The sequence below is a fragment of the Calidris pugnax genome, unplaced genomic scaffold (assembly GCF_001431845.1).
Source record: "Calidris pugnax isolate Ruff unplaced genomic scaffold, ASM143184v1 scaffold118, whole genome shotgun sequence".
NCBI lineage: Eukaryota > Metazoa > Chordata > Aves > Charadriiformes > Scolopacidae > Calidris > Calidris pugnax.
In genome coordinates this window covers 1,200,515-1,220,440 of record NW_015090855.1, presented here as the reverse complement: position 1 = coordinate 1,220,440, position 19,926 = coordinate 1,200,515, and the positions used below count along the sequence as shown (strand labels likewise).

At 38.4% G+C, this 19,926-nt stretch overlaps 1 protein-coding gene across 1 annotated transcript in view; it reads left to right on the top strand.

Moving 5' to 3' along the window:
• PREX1 (phosphatidylinositol-3,4,5-trisphosphate-dependent Rac exchange factor 1) overlaps nucleotides 1–19,926 on the top strand; it is a 104,536-nt gene that overhangs the window by 60,492 nt on the left and 24,118 nt on the right. The window contains exons 15-20 of the mRNA XM_014943651.1: nucleotides 1,533–1,608; nucleotides 4,826–4,898; nucleotides 6,249–6,391; nucleotides 13,488–13,580; nucleotides 17,761–17,909; nucleotides 18,797–18,882. Coding sequence (XP_014799137.1) covers nucleotides 1,533–1,608; nucleotides 4,826–4,898; nucleotides 6,249–6,391; nucleotides 13,488–13,580; nucleotides 17,761–17,909; nucleotides 18,797–18,882 — 620 coding nt within the window. The remainder of the gene's footprint in view (nucleotides 1–1,532; nucleotides 1,609–4,825; nucleotides 4,899–6,248; nucleotides 6,392–13,487; nucleotides 13,581–17,760; nucleotides 17,910–18,796; nucleotides 18,883–19,926) is intronic.

The following is a 19,926-nucleotide window of genomic DNA, read 5'->3' as shown; positions in this document are numbered from 1 at the left end:
CCAGTCACAACATATTTGTATCTGTAGATGATTAGTAAAAGGAAAACATGAGTAGGATGAGTTGTAGATGGTGGCTTGGTTTTAGATTTTTAGAAAAAAGGAAATATCAAATGGTGTGGTGCTAATGAAAGAGATTGATTTGACAGAACTGAAGAATAGTCTTCTCTTGAGCTGCTGTCTAGATACATCCGGACTGTAAAACAGTCACAGTGGCTGAGAAAGTTTCCTTCCACAGTCCTGCCAGTGGACCTCAAGCTTGAAATAGAAGGACCACCTCCAAGGGTGAGAGAGGAATTAATTCTTCATAGCTATTCAGCATTTGGCCTCTCTACTGAGACTCTCAACAAGAGGGAGCCAATTAATGCAAATTAATTGTGGTAATGGCTTTTGTAATGTGGAAGTAGGAACTGGATCAAGACCACCAAACTTATTTCACACGGGCCAGTAAACAGCCCTAAAATGGAAAGAGCTTTTCATTCTCTCATGAGCTGGATAAAATCCAGTGACCTGGAGGTGAAAGGTGTTAGAGCCCAATGTCCTGAGCCACATAGTTCTCTTATATTTGTATCAAAATTCTTTAGAAGTATTTTATGAAAGACTAAAAACATCAATTATCTCCATGGCTCTAAGAAGAGGAATGGAAGAAAACTGCTAAATGCAGCAAGTTACAATAGGGTTTCTTTTCCTTATTTCAGGAACAGTGCTGCTCTCTACAAGGCCTGTGTGTGAGATGGTGCAAGTTGTGTTACAAGACCTAAATACAACACTTCTTTTCTTATTTTCAATGGCTGAAATTATCTAATGTCATAAAAGAACACTGTGTACTCTATGTGTATCTGGCTACTCTGTGATATTTTGCTAAAGGAAGTAAAATCCGAACAGTTGCAGAGAATCAGGAAAACCTCTCTTGACAGAGTAGGGTAAAAGGTGCTTAATTCAGTGAGCAGAAGAAAAAGGGGACACAGAGGAAATACGTACGTCACTGTCTATGAGTACATTGATGGGTAAACATTAGAGAAGAATTGTTTAAGCTTATAGATGGGGCTGGCACTGAGCCAATAAATGTAAACTGGACATGAATGGATAGAAACTAGAAGATGACTTCCAGCCAGAAGAATGGGATTTTCAGCAGGACCAGTGGTGGCAATATTCTAACCTGAGTTAAAGCAGCAGCTCAGTACATCTGTAAAAAGAATGTCCTGTTTGCCTCTGATAGGAATATGAGCTCTCTGAAGGTGGCTTCAAACAACATCTAGAGAAATATGAAATAACACTGTATTGATCTGAAATACCTTCTTAACTCAAGTTATTAGAAAAGAAACTAGTCCTTTCTTCTAGAGAAAAAGGATATCTGCGAACTGTTGTTTGTCTTACTTATTTGTGTCTGGGAGTCTCTTTTTTTTTCACCGTCTGTAATTCTTCTTTGCTCAACTTCATAATAGTAGTCACAATGGTTTATATAGGTTTAGAGTGTAAAAGAAATGTTTACCTTTTTGTCTTGATTTTTTTTCTGAATTCTCTTTCTTGATTAGAGACCGTGACTACCACCTGAAGACCTACAAATCAGTAATCCCTGCAAGTAAACTAGTGGATTGGCTGATTGCACAGGTAAGAAAATTTTAAGATGCTGATGCTGCTGTAACTTAATTTTCCAGTTCCATTTAAAAGTAAAACACATTTATCTAGAGAACATAATTAAACATTCTGATACTTTGAACTTAAAATCTTATGCTTTCTGTTATTGTTCAGTTGGTGAAAACTTATTATTTGGCAACATAAAGAGGAAGAAAATCCTTCACTAGCCTTAGGAACAATGAACTGGCAGTTCTTGGGTATCTTTTCTGTTTCTTGTGATTTTCTGAAGACATTTAAAGCAATTCTGGTCTCATTTAATCTTACATAGGTGTGGTACAATTTTACTGAAAAATGAATCTAGAATTTTGCACCAACAGCTACACCATTGTCTTCAGAAATTTAGTTACCCCACATTTACCTTGGAATTTTCAGAGAAGACCCTGTAGCTTGGGAAATTTAAAAATTAGCTTTGAGAATCTAAAGTAACCTAAAGGGAGAGTGTGTCATCTTGCTCACCATCATAGAGTCAAAGGTAAATTCTGTTTTTGTCTTAAATGATGGTCTGATTCACAATCACATTAAGTCCTATATACGGCCAAAACAACATAAAGTGAGGGTAGTTTGAATGAGAATCAGGCCTCTGACAACCAGGGATGTTGTCCTTCAGAAATGCTTCCTGCAATTGCCTTTGACATCCTCCTACATTAATTAGATTGATATGATTTAAGGTTTTTCTGTGCCAAATAACTGGATGAGAATGGAGTAGTCAATTGTTTTCCTGTTAAGAGCATAGAGAAGAGCAAAGATATTAGTACTGAGGTTGTCATATCAGTTACATGTAATATAATGGGGTCTTATTCGTGGAAAGCTGAGGGGAAAAGAAGTCTGCTTTGGCCAAAGAAGAGATGTAATGAGGTTAATCTGGACAACATAATAGTTAATCATAGAGCTGAAGGCAGCAGAAATACTCAGAGAGCAAGGTAAAATGTCAGCTCTTGGTCTGGAAAAGGTAGCTCATCTCCTTCTCCATTTTTCTTCATTTTGGTAGGTTAATCTGGCTTCTGTTTGCTGAACTTTACAATAAGATTGAACCAGAATGTACTAAAGCCAGATATGGAGATACGGAAGACTCTGTAATTTATATTGCGTATATGTTTGCATACGTACATGTATACAGATGCAAAGATGAGGGCAATTTCTTCTGTGCTCAGTTAAGGGGTACATTGTTAAACATTTAAATCTGTCTTTGGTCCCTATGTATATTTAGAGGTAAGCCTTGAAGGGAAGGGGCTCATTCTTTCATTGATTCTGGACCCTCTAAACTTCATTTTAGTTCTAATTCTAAGATTAAACTTAAATTAGCAATTTTATGAAAGGTAGAATGGGAGTAAAGGGACAAATGCAAAGTAGAAACTTGCTTTTAAGATTCTGTCTTTTGCTCCAGTGGGTCTTTTATCTCTTTCCATCCATCCGTCCATCCCTCCCTTTCTATTGCAGTATGTATTGCACCTCTGTGCATTGCATTACACTAGGCTTTCTCCTTCCCACTTAGAAGAACCCTTCATAATCTTAAAACTCCTTTTCCATTATATTAACAAAATATTTAAAGTGGTTTGGTTCATCTGCTTTCTTTTTTCCTACCTGTGGGTTGTACACAATCTAGGTCAGAGACCTTCTGAGTTGCTGGGTTTATGCATCTGAAAAACAATCAGCCATGGGCTGTGATTAGGGCTTTAGACCTCATATCATTACCAGAACTAGACAACAATAATAATAATAATAATAGTAATGGTGGCAGTAGTAATAGTAATAACAACAGTGTGCTTTGGACATGATTCTTCACTATGCTAGTGACTGTAAACTGTTTTTAGAATTCTGCTGACTCAAATTCAGTGATTGTACTTGAATAAAGCTAAATTATCTTGTCAAAACTAGTGTATCTGGTTTCCCATCCAATTTCTGTATGAAAAAGTTGAGACACGCACATTCTGTTAATGTTGTTGATTTTAAGTGGTTCTTTTTTCTTAAGATTTTTGTTACTGCTTTCATTGTGTTTGACAAATAACATTTAGAACTACTTATGGGTGAGCTGAAAAGATGTATTTTAAGTTATATTTTATAATTAGGGAATGGTATTTTGCTAGGAGAATGTGTTTGAGGCCAAGTTAATATAATCAGGAGTAGCCAAGTCTGGTTTAGTGTCATCCTACACAAAGATTTTCTTATCTTAAACAGAAGTAGATTCCTAGAAGTTCAGAGAGTAACATTAAAAGGCATTTCTCCTCCAGTTTATTTACAGTTGAAAGAATAAATTAAATTTTCAAGTCCCAGCCACTGTAAAATAAACTACCCATTTATCCCATAAAGTAACACAACGTGAGTGTGGAGAATTGTCACATGACAAGATGTTGAAAATGAGGAAGGACTTATGAAGACTTGAAATTAGTTTAGATCAACAGTTAAACTTCAGGTTTATTAAAGCCCTTTTCTTGGCTCTTCTTGTGTGATTACACAATCATGCAGTGCTTCCAGCTTTGATTTTTTCCTACCAAGACAATAGTATTTAGTTCTCAATTTGTAAATGTCATGCCTTGACAATTGGCAAAAGCTGATCCTGGTTTATTCTGTATTTAAATGGTGTCTTCACACCATAGCGGTGTTCTTTGCCAGTATTTGCCTGGCAAATAGCTACTGCTGTCCTTAGTAGGACTTGAAGCCCACACTGATGATGTCCTGCTGACAGGATGCGAGGGCTCTTGGTCTGCAAGCTGGTTTGCTTAAACAAAGTCAGTCTGCTACTCTGCAGTTGCTGCTAGAGGTCCAGGATATCTAGTTCTCCAGGTGGAGAGCAAAAAAGAAGGTTATAATACTTCTTCAGGATACAAGTTCTAATTTAGTAAGACTGAAAGTAATATGTTGAAATTGCTCCTCTGCCAAAGCAGCAGGTCTTCTACCTGCTAGAATGAGCTGACCAACTGGTCTTAGTGAGATAGCAGGTAATCCTTCATGGGTTAAACACCTTCTTTCCAGAATCCTGGTCTTTGTCTGCCTCGTTCCTGTAGGCGGCAAGAGATGCCATATATAGGGATGAAAGGGATTTGGGGAACGGGGTAGCTATTTTAATTTCTTGCTATTGTTACCTACAAAGAGCATCCTGCTAATTTCAGAGCTACAAGTTATGCAGTGGGAAAGGGGAATAATTTATCTTAGGAAGTTGCCTGAGATGTAATATTTATCCTCTTGTTTCTAGGGAGACTGTCAGACTCGGGAGGAAGCTGTCGCACTGGGTGTTGGACTCTGCAATAACGGCTTCATGCATCATGGTAATGCATCAATATTACTCCCCACAGCCAATTAAAGGAGCTTTTAATTCAGTCAGGTTAGCTGACTGTCTGAAAATCCCTTTTTCTATAGCTGTGCCATACATGCTGACATGTATACAATTGCAGGCATCCCAGCAGGTCCTTCTAAAAAGCAGTCTGTGAGCTTACATGAAATGTCTAAGCCTGCTACCTTCCCAAGTGAATCCCCTTGCTAATAGTTACAATGAGCCCTGAAGTGATTAGACAAGTTAGAAGGGGAATGTTTTTTCACTGCATCTCTTTCAGAGCCATCAGACCAATCCCCATAGCCAAGTGCTGTCCTGAAATATCACCAAGAACTGTCAGGTACAAAGTGCAATTGCCTAGTACTTGCCAATGGACAGCAAGCAAAATCCTCAGTACTGAATCTCTGAAGCTTCCAAATCTGGAGTGCCAAATTGCCATGTTAGACATCATCCATCCTCAGTGATACTGCTGCTAAACTGGGAAAGTAAAAAACCCATATCTATATCAGTATCAAATAGCACATATAAAGTCCTAAGAGTAAAACACAGTTTGTTCAGTGAAACATCCAGTTTTAGTCATAAATAACATTTGCTTTCTATATTTTGAACAGTGATTTTGAGAGGAGATTATCGTAAATAACTAATAAGAGAATTTGCATAGTACTTGATAAGAATGTAAGAATAATTGCTTTTCTTTAAAGAATTTGGGTTTTTTTGAGCCCATGTAAACTTTCAGCATTCATAGCATCCTTTGGCAAGGAGTTCCTTTGTGTAAGTATATGTTGAGTAAAGAAGTTGTTCCTCAGGTTTTAAAGTTGTCCCTTGCTGCTTTTATTTGAATCCCCCAGGTCTCATATTTGAAAACATGGCAAAGAATTTTGTCATGCCTTCCAGAATTTTATAGATCTCAATTCCTTTTTAGATTGAAAAACTTCAGTCTATTTAGCCATTTCTTACCTTTAGCCATCACCTTTAAACAGCCATTTTACCCCTCTTTGTTCCTTTTACAGTTTTACCATATTAATTTTGACATGAGAACAGAGCATAAGGTATTGTGTAGCATCTTTTTTCCAAGAGGATATTCTGCATTTTATATGCATTCTACATGCCAGGAAGGTCAAACATCGTATCATGAGCTACTATGCACTGGGAAGAAAAGTATATCCCTAAAATACAGTAGCAGCTTAAAAATCTAGAGCTGAATAGGTGACTGACAGTGATACATCTGGTCTTTGTTCTGTAAAGACTCTGGAAATGTTTAAGATTTCCTTTAACTTTCCTTTTTGTTTCTCTCTTTCTTTCTCTATGTAAATGCATGCACATATTTCATATATATGGTTTCCAGTCCTGGAGAAAAGTGAATTTAAGGATGAATCCTTATATTTCCGCTTTTATGCTGATGAGGAGATGGAAGGCACCAGTTCCAAGAGCAAACAATTACGTAATGACTTCAAGCTTGTGGAAAACATCCTGGGAAAGAGTCTTCTGGTAAGAAATATATTAATGTAAACCTTGAAGCTTCCATGAAACTGGTATTGTTTTATATTAGAGGAGAATGAGAAAGAAAATTATAACAGAGTAGAATTGAAATGGAGAATTGCACCTGTAGCTAGGCTTTTCTTCACGGCATAAATACTAATTCTTGAATTACTTTGCTGTAGAGCTCCAAGTTCTGCAGCTCTGTCTTTTCTGGCTGGGCAGATCACAAAGCTTATTCTAGTGGCCAGGGAAATCTGTAAGTTGCAGGGTCTCTTCTCTAGTATGTGACCATCCTGCAGCACCTGGGACCTTTGGATTCACAGCCCCCCCACACATGTTCCCATGCAAGTCAATTCCTGCCTTTTTTAATAGGTCTCAAGAAAAGAGGAGACTCAGAGATATGACTGTTTCATCCAGGGCCCAACCCCTTTCCATTCCCACAAAGCCCTCGAGAGAGTCTGGAAGTGAGCTGGGAGCTGGACGTGGCTTAGCAGGCACCATAAGTTTCTTGAGTGCACTGAGCAAGCACCGCAGTGTTAGTGTGGTGGAGGAGAAAGTAACAGGCAGTATTATCTTGGGAGAGGTCTGCCATCAAGTTTAAACACAGTTTAAGTTCAAACACAGTTTAAACACCCTTATATGTCAGGTAGGTTCAGATGCAAGTTAAAAGAGTGATAAGAACACAGATATTTCAGGACATCGTTGTCTAAGAGATATGAATATGCCCTGCATTACTGAATTAAGTATCAGCTTTACTCTGTTTATGGAAATCATTTTCCAAACAATACTGTTCTTTATGTTTGTGCTTTTGCAACATTACTATTTTCTCCAGATTCCCACCTCACTAAATGCCACCACAGTCCTTACTGCACTGGGATTATTCTAACACTGTTTGGACTTGGTCGGATTGGTGTAAGATCCTTTTTCCAGGATCCTTGTTTAGTGCCAGCAGCTCAGGGCCCATCTTGTTCTGCCTTTAAATACTGGCAGAATACAGGAGCAGGGTAAAAACTTGGGTCAGAAACTACAAAAACAGAATTGCTGGAAAAGATCCAGAGGCCCATTATATGGGAAAATTTTTCCTGTGGTTCACACAAACTTCCCAGTAGCACTGTTGTCATGTCTCCCAGGAGACCAGTCTCTGTCTGAGTGGCCAGAAGTAATATTTAAAGCACCACGGTCCCTCAAAATTATCCCTCTGTGCATCCAGTGCCAGAGACTGGCGTGTCAGGTTAATATGATTATCCTCATGGAGAGCTGTTGGATAAAGGGAAATAGTTAAAAGATGATAAACTTTGTGGGGTTTCTTACTGTGATTTGCAAAGCACTCAGAGATCAGTTTCATGTAAGTTGGTGGGAACTGCCATCGTTTAGGCATTTTTAATTTTCCACCTTATCAAGACAAGACAGTTTGAGGAAACAGATTGACTAGTACGTCTCTTCCACTTTTTTCTGTCAGTTCGAGGCACTTCTGTTAAAATGCTGAAATGCAGCAGTAATATGTTAGCTGTGAAATGAAGGGTTTAAAGTTATTCAATTCTATTTTCTGTTAATGTAATAATCATTTATTAGTACTCACTAAAGAGACAGAACAAACAAGCAAACTTTGCACATGGACTGTTTACTAGTCATTAATCATAATCCCTAATTGGTCCTTCCAGTCACTCCATAATTTGCTAACTGAAATATTTTCAACAGGAATAATTTTAATATTACTATTATTGTCATTCTAAAATGCATCAGTCAGCCTCTGTCAAAATACAGTCCCATCTCAAAGAATAAACAATCTGAAATGAACAGCACATGCTGAGTAAGAAATCCCCTACTTAGAGGGCACAGATTTTTGTCAAGTGAGTAGCAGTCATGCTAAAATTATGTGTTGCCCTCATTTTCACAAACAAATTAGCAGTCCCCTGAATGTTTGTGAAGAACCCACAAATAGCAGTACAGTAAATGGATGACACTTATCCACAAAAAAACTTCTGCCTGACTTCTATTTTATTCTGTGTTTAGCAATTATGAGCAGCTGGGATCCTGAGGCTTTGCTGTCTGTGGAACATCACTACTTGCCTCTTTACACTCATAGGAGGGCATTGATCCTTCTCTTTCCCCAATCCCACCATAGGAAGTTTAATGGAATTTCCTCAGCACTGGCTTTTGAAACATGCTTTTCTACTGCCATGAAGTCCAAGCTGTTTAATGGAGGGCTTCCCCTACACCCTTCATCTAAGTTTGCTCTATCCCTAGAGGGCTTGACCTTGAAAACAGAGAACAACAGAAGCTTTGGCAAATACAGCATTAGAAATGCCAAGAAAAAAAGTGCTTCCAGTCTGAAAAAATGCATTTCAAACAAAATTTAATACTCATTTATTTGTGCAATAGTTTCTCATTGAAAGGCATAAATCTTGATAAACTGAAAAAATACACAACATTCTTTGCATAGTTGAAGAGAATTTGGATTTTGGATTGACTCCAAGCATTGTGACTTGGTTACTGCAGTGTGCTGTTAACTTGTAATCAGCACCTTGTTAGCCCAGGCCAACCTCGACTCAAATTAAAGCCGGTAGCTTGGAGCTGAATATCAGGCAAGGGCAGTTGCCCGTAGAGATGGGCCTCTGTTGAAGTTACCTAAGAGGTTTAATGCACGTACAGTGCTAGAGTCCTCAGGAGACTCTAGTGTCTTTCTTACCTCAAAAGAAAAGCATTTCCAGTGATTTCTAAAGGTGATATTTGCAAATGTTTCATGCAGCATTCTCAAAACTGTCATGCTGGATTGAAGATCTGGACTATAAGTCTAAACTTCAACAACTTTCCAGTGATATCTCCTGCATTCTTCCAGGGTATCCCATATTTCTTGTTCTCAGCAGTGTGTTGCAGCAGTTGCAGGAGAGAGTAGTGTCCGTGTCCCACTGCAGTTCCCAGCCAGGGCTGTTGCATGTCCTGGAGTTCAGCTCGTGCAGGGACCCGAGTACTGTGGTGTACTCAGTGACAGGCAGTGGTTTGAGCACAGAAGTCAAGGCTTCCTGGTTTAAATTCTCACATGAGCTCACTGTGTGACCTGAGCAAGACCTTAAGTCACTCTGTGCCTCAGTTTACCATCTGAAAATTAGGATGCCAAATGCATCTGTCCACAGGACTTTGCTACTGCTGTTACATCTAGAATCAGCTTTGGAAATGAAAATGTCCTAATAATTTAGCACTTCAGGTACCAAGTTTTTAGATAATAGGTAGTATTATCATTTGAGTTCACGTCTTGTCTGTTTTAAACCAGCTAATCCAATAAAAATAGTGTCCACCTTAAAATTCTTATAGAACTATAAAGCACATTTTCCCTATTCTAACTATGTATAAATAATAGTAATTTGCATTACTCAAATAAAGCCATACTTAGTCCTTAATAAAAATCTTTTGAACCTTTAATCATTCCAGGATAATTATTTTAGTGTGCTTTGCTAATATAAAACGACCTAATTCTGCAAAATTTCAGCAGAGAGAGAGCAAAAAAGAGATTTCCCTTCGTTCTTCATTATACTAGTGTACCACAGTCTATTGCAGCTTGAGAATTAAATCATTGATTTAAAACACCCCTGGGAAGAGAGCCACTAATAAGTGCCCATCCTCTAGGGATTGCTGATCTCCCAAGGAGACAGGCTGACGAGTCAGTAACGAGGCATCCATCCTCCAGGTGTGTGTGGTCAGATAAGGGCTTTGAGTGGATTCATATACTAAAAATTGCAATGAACTCTGAAGTGAAAAACATCCTTTAGGCTGTAAATCTTTCAGTGTTCAGAATGAACAGTTTCCTTTCAGTGCTCAGTTTCAAAGCTCACAAACCAGAAGAAACTTTGAATCATTTTGTATATATTAAGCCTATTTTGCTAATGTGGCAAACCATACCTTTAAAGATAATAGCCGTAGGGCTGACTTAGATATTCTGGAGCTTCTCATTGGAAAAAAAAATTGTCTTTTCAAATTTTGCTTTAGTGCCCCACAGGTTTGGACTTTGGAAAGGCTGGGATGACTGGAATAGCCTGGGAGATGAGGTGGCAGGAAAACAGCTCTCTTCAAATGGATGCTGCTGAGGGCTACAGAAGCCTCATCAGTTTTGTGAAGCATTCAGACTTGACATTACCTGATAAGTCACTGCTCCTTAAGAAATTCTTAACCAAGTCAGACTGTTCAAGTGTGTCAAACAGAGAATAGTTTATGCTGGAGAGCTGTAGGGAAGGCTGCAAGAGAAAGATGTGCATCCTGGGCTCTGTTTCGGGAAATGGTGGTCGATCTGCCTATGCTGCCTCTTTTGCTGCTGATGTCTGCAGGACCTTAGGCTGAGTGTTCCTGCTTGTGCACCAACAGTAGGAGCAGCCTGGGGAGGCTGCTGAGAGTGAAATGGATCTAGTTCCTTCACCTCCTTCACTGGGGGAATCGTTGTACCCAAGCCAAGGCCCTTTGTGTGTATACAGTTGCAGGGATCAGCAAGTGTGGTGGGTAAACTGGACACTGTACCCTGTGCATTAAAGTCATGCTTTTGTGACATTAGAATAATGTAATGCTGGAAGCTACCCCATAGCTGAGCACCAAGCTACTTCACATCTCTGTCTTCTGCTCCTGGAAATCTGTCAAATCTCCCTTCACAGACAGTGAGCATCCCCATGCCACAGGCGTTTTCTGACTCCGTAATCCTTCTTGTGCAGGAAGGGGCAGAAATGGAGAGGTAACACACAAGCATTGTACCCCACATGCCAAAAATGCTTCATGAATATAAAAGATAGCAGTGTAACAGACCATTCCTTGCACAGCTTTTCTTCTCTCCACTCTCCTCCCTCCCATCTCTGTCAAAATTTTCTTTGAATATGTTCTGGCTACATTTGCCCTCTGGTTTTGATTAAACCTGCTTATTTCTCATATGGTCTCTTTTTTTAACGTGGTTGTCTGTCACGATTAAACAGATGCTGCCTTATGTTCAAAAAACTGATTGGATTTCAGGGGCACAGAAGTAATTCTTGTAGATGGCAAGTTAGTTAATTGCTTTGGACTCCTTAGGGATAAATGATGTTCAGCTGTGGAATTGCAAGGTATTACTACTTTATAATAAAGGATGAATCATAGCCTTCTCCAAGTATTGCAGTTTGAATGTTATCCTTAGTCTACCTTTTCATAAGAGAGTGTCACCAGTACAGAAGAGTCAGTATAGGGAAAGTAAGATTTCTTTCTTTATAACATGCTGATAAAGTTCCTAGTGTTGATGCACTTGGGATTTCTTAAAAGTGTTTTGGTTCTTTGCTTTCAAACCAAATGCATTTTTGCAGTACTAATGATCAGAGAAAGGCAGGTAATTAAAAATGATAGCATATAAAAGATACTCATGCATAGTAATGGTAGCTGCACCCAAGAGATCATGTGAGTTTGTGTATCTGCTGGCTTCTTAAGTTTAGCAGATCAGTATCCAAATTTTTAAATATCTTTTCACATATGCTTTCAAAATCCAACAAAAGAAACTACACAGTCCCCTCAAATGTAAAATGAGAATTGAATGGGAGAGCTATCCTACAAATTTTCTATTTAAACCCATATTGTGCGGGGCTGAAACTCATTACATGTGCAACACTAAAAATCTAACCAGTGATATACCCAATTTTCTCAGATCTCGTTTTATTAAACATGCATAAATAGCATTGATTCTAAAAATACTTTGTTAGAAATATCTAAGAATGGCAAACTCACTTTTCAGTCTTTTTACTTTCCTTTCCATCAGTTAATCTGAACATCATTTGATGAAGACTTTTTCTCTGCAGATCTATTGTCATGCATTATTTTAACATGGCTGTATGGCTCCTGCAAGAAAGTGTTATTCTATTTCTTTAATTTTTTTCTAAGGTGAATTCCTGTGAAAGGACAAAGGTTATAGGCTGATGACATTGGCTTTAGTAGAAAAAACAACAGTATTTTGTAGTGCAGTAATCATCTGAATCAATGAAATAATAGGTTTTCTTTCCCAGTGGCATGCTATATTATAGATAAAATTGAGTTAAAAGGAAAAATAAAGCTAAATTATCAGATGGTTCTTAAATGTGTAGTGTTTGCTCAAATGCAAGATGTTTATCTAGTAGAATTTCCCCTTGTCCATTTACCAGTGGCCAGGCTTGCTTTATTTTTTTTTTTAATGGGAAGTGAGTTGTTAAGCTTTTTTTTCACTGTTAATAAGCCACTAGAGAAGGATGAGTGAAACATATGTTTGCCAAGATTGATACGCTTTTTAAAAATATTTATAAGGCAGGTCTGCGTGATCTCTATTAGGTCAAATAAGAGGAAGCGGATTCCCAGGAGCAAAAACCACCAAGTCTTCTGTCAACCATAAAAGATACAGACTGAACACATGACATGAGTCTTGTATTTTTTCCTTAACACAAAGCTCACATGCCTGGACTCTAGAGGAAGGACCTAAAGATGTCAGAAATTGTTCTCTCACTGGTCATCCAGAATTTTAGCCAGCAGACCAACTATTATGATGTCATTTATGTAGTGTGTAGCATTATCTATAAGAAATAGGCCTGAGATATCCAGTTTATCTGAAACTGATAGCTAAGGAGGAGGACTCATAAATTGTTTATTATTGGGTATGTGGGATGCATTTTAAAAAATAAGTAAATGACTGCAGTTTCATCTGTAAGTACATTCACCAATAGTAAATACCGAATATTGATGAATTCCATAACCTAGAAGTGAAGGATCTAATGAGGAATGAAGGACTAGGAGTTAAAACCAAATGCAGTTTCTAATAAAAGAGTTGATTTACTATTGGAACAAACTCTCAAGGGCAGGAATAGGCTCTTCACTTCTTAAAGACTGCAGATCATAACTGGATAACTCTCTGGAAATTCTGCTTTACTATAGTAAGGGCTCAATTGAAAAATAACTAGATTAAATTTTATGGCTTATGTTATGTAGGAGATCAGACCAAATGACCTAACATTCCCTTCAGCCTTAAGATCTACAATTCTATGTCAATCATAGCTTGCAGTGAAAAGTCCAATTTCACATCTCCATCATTCAGCTTTTTAGCTAACTCCATATTTATGAAGCGTTACCTTGTGCTCTTTTTAAGATTTTACCGGAAGAGGATGACTATGGATTTGACATGGAAGAAAAGAACAAAGCAATCGTGGTGAAGTCAGTTCGACGAGGGTCTTCTGCAGAGGTATGACCTGACCCTCATAAATATTTTGATTTTGGTGCCTAAGAATATTTCAGTGCTCTGAAAAGGTATAAAACCATCCTATTAAGGTTGCTTTCATTTAAAGTTTCATTTTAAAGGCAGCTAATAGAAAACTGGGTAACTTCTGCAATTCCTGTGGTAATAAACTGTCTCTGCAAATTGCTAAGTGTTTTGACATCTTTAGGTGACTTGCTGAATATGTTTAATATGTGATAGGACAACAGCAGTCTCTGTGTGTGATGACAGCATACCTCAGGTTCATTAGCAACTTACATTTGAGGAGGGAGGGAAAGTTGTTTTGGGATTGCAAAGATGTTCAATCAGAAAAAGGTTTATTTGAGTGAAAGCTGTGTTTTTAGATTTGTATTTTTCTCCTCAAAGGCATGCACTCATTTTTGTGGCATTTTTTAATACCTCTACAGACTATCTTTGCTTTGTTTCTTTGAGGCACATAGGTGGTCCAAATGTCATAGAATCTGAGTATTCCATAATAATTTGTTTATCCATACAAAACCCTTGAGTGGATAATAGAATGTGATCCTCCGTGTACCCAAATAAGGCGCAGACAGACTGAAAGTCTATTTTATGAAAGCTATTGAGGTGCTTGAGGTGAAGATAAGAGACAACTAAATGACTTGTCCAGGGTTTTGCAGTAAATTGTGTCAGCACACAGGCAGTACTTCTAATTAAAAGTCCAGGACAACCATTACAGCATTTTTTAATGTCCACATTCATTTGTTTATCACTGCTTTAGGCTAGAGATGACTCGCCCAGTGCAAACAGCTGAAATGGACAGACTAATTTTAGCAACTTGAGAATGTCAAACTGGAAGGAATTTTGAACTGAAGTTTAATATTAGAATTAAATTATTTTGGTATTCCTGATTCTCGTTTTTTTTATGGTCACCAAAGAAACCAATCCTATGCTCTACCTCATGCTCAAAATCAACACAGATTGGCCAAAAATTTTATTAATCTAAACCTCTGCTGTAAACCATTGCCTGACAGATAATCCTTCTGCCCCCTCTTTGGCTGTATGCCTGTGGAATATCCTGTAAATCTGTTGTGTTTTAAGACAACAGAAGCACACAAGGTTCTAAGGAATCTTTTTCTTGATCTTCCAAGACAAACTATCTATGACCATGAGCCCGTCTTTTCAACTTTGACTTAAAATATTGCTCCAGAAAAGAACTAAATATGCATTTCTCTGAACCAGAGGGCTGTCAGCTCATTCTGGAAAGACCTGAGGTCCAACATTAATGTATTTCATTACATTCTTGGGCTTTTTTAAATTGCTTTGTGGTACTTGAAAGATATCCAGTGTGTAGTTCTGTGTGGCTCAGCAGCTGTAGGCCATTTAGAGACCCTGTGCCTGCTGTCACGCTCTTTAGGGACAAAAATTAAGACATGCAGAGGAGGCCACGAAAATGATCAGAGAGCTGGAGCACCTCTCCTGTGAGGACAGGCTGAAAGAGCTGGGATTGTTCATCCTGGAGAAGGGAAGGTTCCAGGGAGACCTTTTTGCAGCTTTCCAGTACTTAAAGGGGGCCTACAGGAAAGATGGGGACAAACCTTTTAGGGCCTGTTGTGATTGAACAAGGGGTAATGGTTTTAAACTAAAAGAGGGAAGATTTAGACTAGCTATAAGAAAGAAATCTTTTACAATGAGGGTGGTGAAACACTGAAACAGGTTGCCCAGAGAGGTAGTAGATGCCCCATCCCTGGAAGCATTCAAGCTGAGGATGGACGAGGCTTTGAGCAACCTGATCTAGTTGAAGATGTCCCTCCTTGTTGCGAGGGGGTTGAACTAGATGACCTTTAAATGCCCCTTCCAACCCAAACTATTCCATGATCAGATTCCTGGACTGATAAGGTACTTGAACTGCAGTTTGGGAACTCTTTGCCTGATGTGTGTGTTCAGCTTCTCAGTTTTGGCCCTTAGATAGAATAGTGGGTGCTACTCATGCACTTTCTCTCCTGATGCTGAATGATAAGCAGCTCTCAGCCCCAGACTCATCTGTGGAAATTGTCCCCCCATGCTCCCGGCAGCAGCTGCCTGTGACAGTTAACACTTGCTCAGCTCACCTAGACAGAGGGTCACAAAAATCATAAAGCAGTGGTTGGTTGATGTGGACTGTGGCACATCCCATGCCTGTTTCAAGTTCTGTGTCTTCACAAAGACATTCAGAAAGTCAGTGTCTCCTCAGTTTATACCTTATGTTCCTTTCTAAGCCAGCTCACTTGCAGGTTAATTGTAGCTGGGTTTATTCCCACAAGTTTTAATCCTGGAACTGTTTTATGAATGATACTCTATCAGAAGGAAGCAACAGTGAAAAAAATGATCCTTTTGGGAGGTATGATTGCTGTCTTACTCTGAACAGCCAACTGACGAGCAGATGTCTGGTGTTTGAACAGACTGTGTGCAACAAGCAGCCGGTTGGCCAGTGGCCATGCAGATGAATAGCAAATAGCACACTGCTGGCGTTTGGGAAAAAACAGTGGCCTGGATCCAGACAAGCACATTGAGTTGTCATAAGGAGCATCCGTTATTCAGAAGCTGTATGACACTGTAGGTCTTTAATCTTAAAGAGATACGCTGTCTACCCTTCCTTAGCCTGGTTAGTTATATACCAGTAGAGTAGCACATTTTTATTTGAAAGTTGCTAGTTTGTAGGGTTTAATATGCGATTTCATACCTCATACATTGATGGATTTGCTGTGATTATGTGTGCAGGGAAGTGTCCCATATGCACAAGCAATAAGTTAGGAATATAAAGAGGTCATCCACAGGCAGAATGATTGCAAGTATGCAAAGAGTGTAGCTAATTACACATACATTAGGTGCGTGAAGTACTTTGGGAAAATCAAGCTGAAAATTTAATGACTTTAGAAATTTATATAATAATTATTACCTTATAATAAGCTCATCAGTATAAGTAAATGCAAATAGCAGAAACATTTCCATTGAATTTTGAACCAAAGTTTGTCAAATTCTATTTTAAGTCAAAACCTCTATTGCTATTTATCCCTATTATCCATTTTAGAGATTATTTACCAAAAAACAAGAAAGAATAAAAATGTTATTTCCAGGTACACAAGAGGATGTTGTCAATTGTACAGAGCTTGAGAATTAAATCAAGAAGAGAACTTTGTAGTTTTTCCTGTTAATAGCTTTCAGTTGAGCAAAAAAGTATAGGTTTTTGTAGGTAAATTGATCTCTGACTTTCAGACCACAAAATACATTTAAGAAAAGCCAAGCCATATATAGATATAGTTAGCAGGGATTTCCTACATTCTCAGATTCATTTTTCCAACAGGTCAAATTTCATATGTGGCAGTAGTATTGTTCAGACTTTCCAAGCCAAGAAATATGTAAATGGATTGGAGGCAGAACAGGAAAAGGGTTTGTCATACCTAGAAGAAAGGCCAGCTGCTGGACCTTGAAGCCATAGGAACTCTAACCTGGGAAGGGTTAATATTTTTTTTTCTTTTTACTCCATTAAAGGGATTTTTTTTTTCTTTGATATCCTAACACCTTGTCTAAGTGCTCCTATGTCACACTTTAGCTGGTATAGATCATCAAGTGGTGTGTTTAGGGTTATTGGCCAGGGGGCAGAATAAGGGATCCTGATTCTGTTATCAGTCTGTTTCTGACTGCCTGTATGACCATTTCCAAATAACTAGAGTTAGGTGCAAAAATCTAGGAATTAAAATAAAAATCTTGTAGCTTTGTAGGCTGATGAAGACCCAGAACTTCAGTTAAAGCTGAGACAGGTTTTTACCACCATTTAAAAACAGGTCACATTTCCCTATGTGGCTAGGTATAGATTGGCTTTGCATGGCTAGTGGTTGAAAATGGTATTCTTGGCTCCTGGTGCCCTAGTCCCCTATGAAAAAAATTGTAGCAGAAAAGTAAAAAGATACATCTGTTGCAAAGTAAGATATGTCTGTGGAGTGGTATATTTATACAGATATTGGTGAGTCTCATTGTTTCTGTAAATGCAGACAACTTTAAGGATGAGGCAACACTGTATATACAGTATTCCATATGACAGTTGTCGTGGGAATGGCCGTGAGTAGAGAACACTTGAACCTTGGGGCCTGAACTTTCAGAGCTGCTGCCAATGACCCAAAGCTTTCTATGGTGTTTGTTTGATTTGCAGATGGCTGGCCTGCAGACGGGAAGGAAAATCTATTCCATCAATGAGGACTTAGTATTCCTACGCCCGTTTTCAGAAGTGGAAACCATCTTAAACCAGTCTTTCTGTTCACGAAGGCCACTTAGGCTCCTGGTAGCTACCAAATCAAAAGAGTAAGTGCCAAAATGGGCAGACAGAGAAGATTATCAAGAAATGTCAAATACTAAATATTTCTTCTACAACTTGTAGTGAAAACTGTGTAAACACTTTGCTATGCAGAACCTGTTCAATAGGAAAACAAATGACAAATGAAAGATACGAGTCACAGTGTTTAGTGATGAACTTTGTACTTCTAGAAGAGGTTATGATGTATTCTGTTTATACTGCAGTTAACTTTGCCTTCCTTGTGCACACACAGAACTGAATCATGAGGACTGTCGTTCTGTCTCAGGTGTGAAGCTTCTCAGACTCTAACATATGTGCAAAAGAAAGCAATTTCCACCTGATTAAAGCTTGGCTTATTTTTGGATGACACTAACAATATCAGCCTTACAGTTCTTCAGAGCATTATTGTATCTTATAATGAGGCTTGGCCCTGTTAATGTCTTGTGAATTATTAGATTCTGTAATCCCAGAATTTGCCATAGAATTGAATGTCTCAATGAGCACTTGATGCTGAATTCTAGTCCAGGATGTCTTGTCCAGTCTATTTTTTCTTCACGGTAAAGATTCTCAGCTGGTGTAAGTCAGCACAGCTGCACTGAAGTTTGCCCAGAAATGGAAGTGAATATAAGTTTCTGTTCTGTTATTCACTTTAAGATGTAATAATTTTGGAAGTGCCAAATTTTAATTAACAAAGAGAATCTCCTTGGAGAATGAAGATGGAATGGATTATTTATTCAGGTCTATTTATTTGTTATTTGTTTGTAAACTATGTGGGTGCATTCTTTAATCCAAAAACACGGTTGTGAATGCCAGGGAAAGATGCTGTTGGAACCGGCCGGAGCTCTGACAGCCTAGCTTAAAATGCTGCTTTCTCTTCTCCTTGTTTTACCTGCAGGATTATTAAAATCCCAGATTGTCCTGAGGCACTTTGCTTTCAGATACGGGGAGCAGCACCACCATATGTTCATGCGGTAGGAAGAGGTAAGTAGAAAGGCTATGGTATAGTTAAGCTTTGAGTACAGCTAAATAGGATATATATGTGTCTAAAAAGTTAGGAAGAGGTAAGTAGAAAGGCTATGGTATGGTTAAGCTTTGAGTACAGCTAAATAGAATATATATGTGTCTAAAAAGTGTGTGTGTATATATATCAATAAAAATATCCAGGATTCATTGTCAAACTTCTTCTAAACAAGTTCTGACAATTTATTTTAATAATGATAATGACTAGGAAAGTCTGTGATAGAGAAGGATTAGAAAAATGAAACAGTTTCTGCCTCAAAGTGCTTATGATGTAAATACAGTCTGAGGAAGTGGTATCATTATGAACATTGGGTCACTAATCCCATCAACACTAAACAAGGAATAACTTAATTCTATAGCAGAAGAAACTTGGTGTTCCTGCAGTCTGTAGTACTATGGAAAGATTTGTGAGAAAGCATTGTCACTGGAGCTCTTGCAAACTAGAAATGCCCTTGCGTAGTGATCCCAACCTTGTTTCCTCTACGACTACTAAGATACAGCTTTACAGCTGCAGGAAACAGAAATTTAAAACTGAGATGGCTGAGAAAGATTTGAGCTGTAATGCTGTCTGTTGCCTCTTTGGTATTTTTGCCTGTGCTCAGCCACAGTTTGGGTCACTGCAGTTCTGGATGTGCTGTGGGATCAGCAGCTTGGCAGACAGATGATGTTTCTTAATGTACATCACAAAGTATGATATAAGACTTGAAGACTACTTCTCTCTTTATGTTGGGTAATGCTGCTATAAATTACCGATACAAGATAGAGGTGAACTGCTTTTCTTAGTCTTTTTAAAAGGAGAAAACACAGTTTGACAGAGAGATTTACTACTTCCGTAACCGAAATGTGAACTGAGCTGCAACTAGATCACAGCTCTAACCTTTATTTTCAGCAGAAGCAGAATATATGACCTTTCAGGCATGGACCACTTCCTTCCTTCAGAGCAAACACCTATATCCAAATATGTGCAGTTAGTATACAGCCAACAGGCAGCACACTAATGCAACA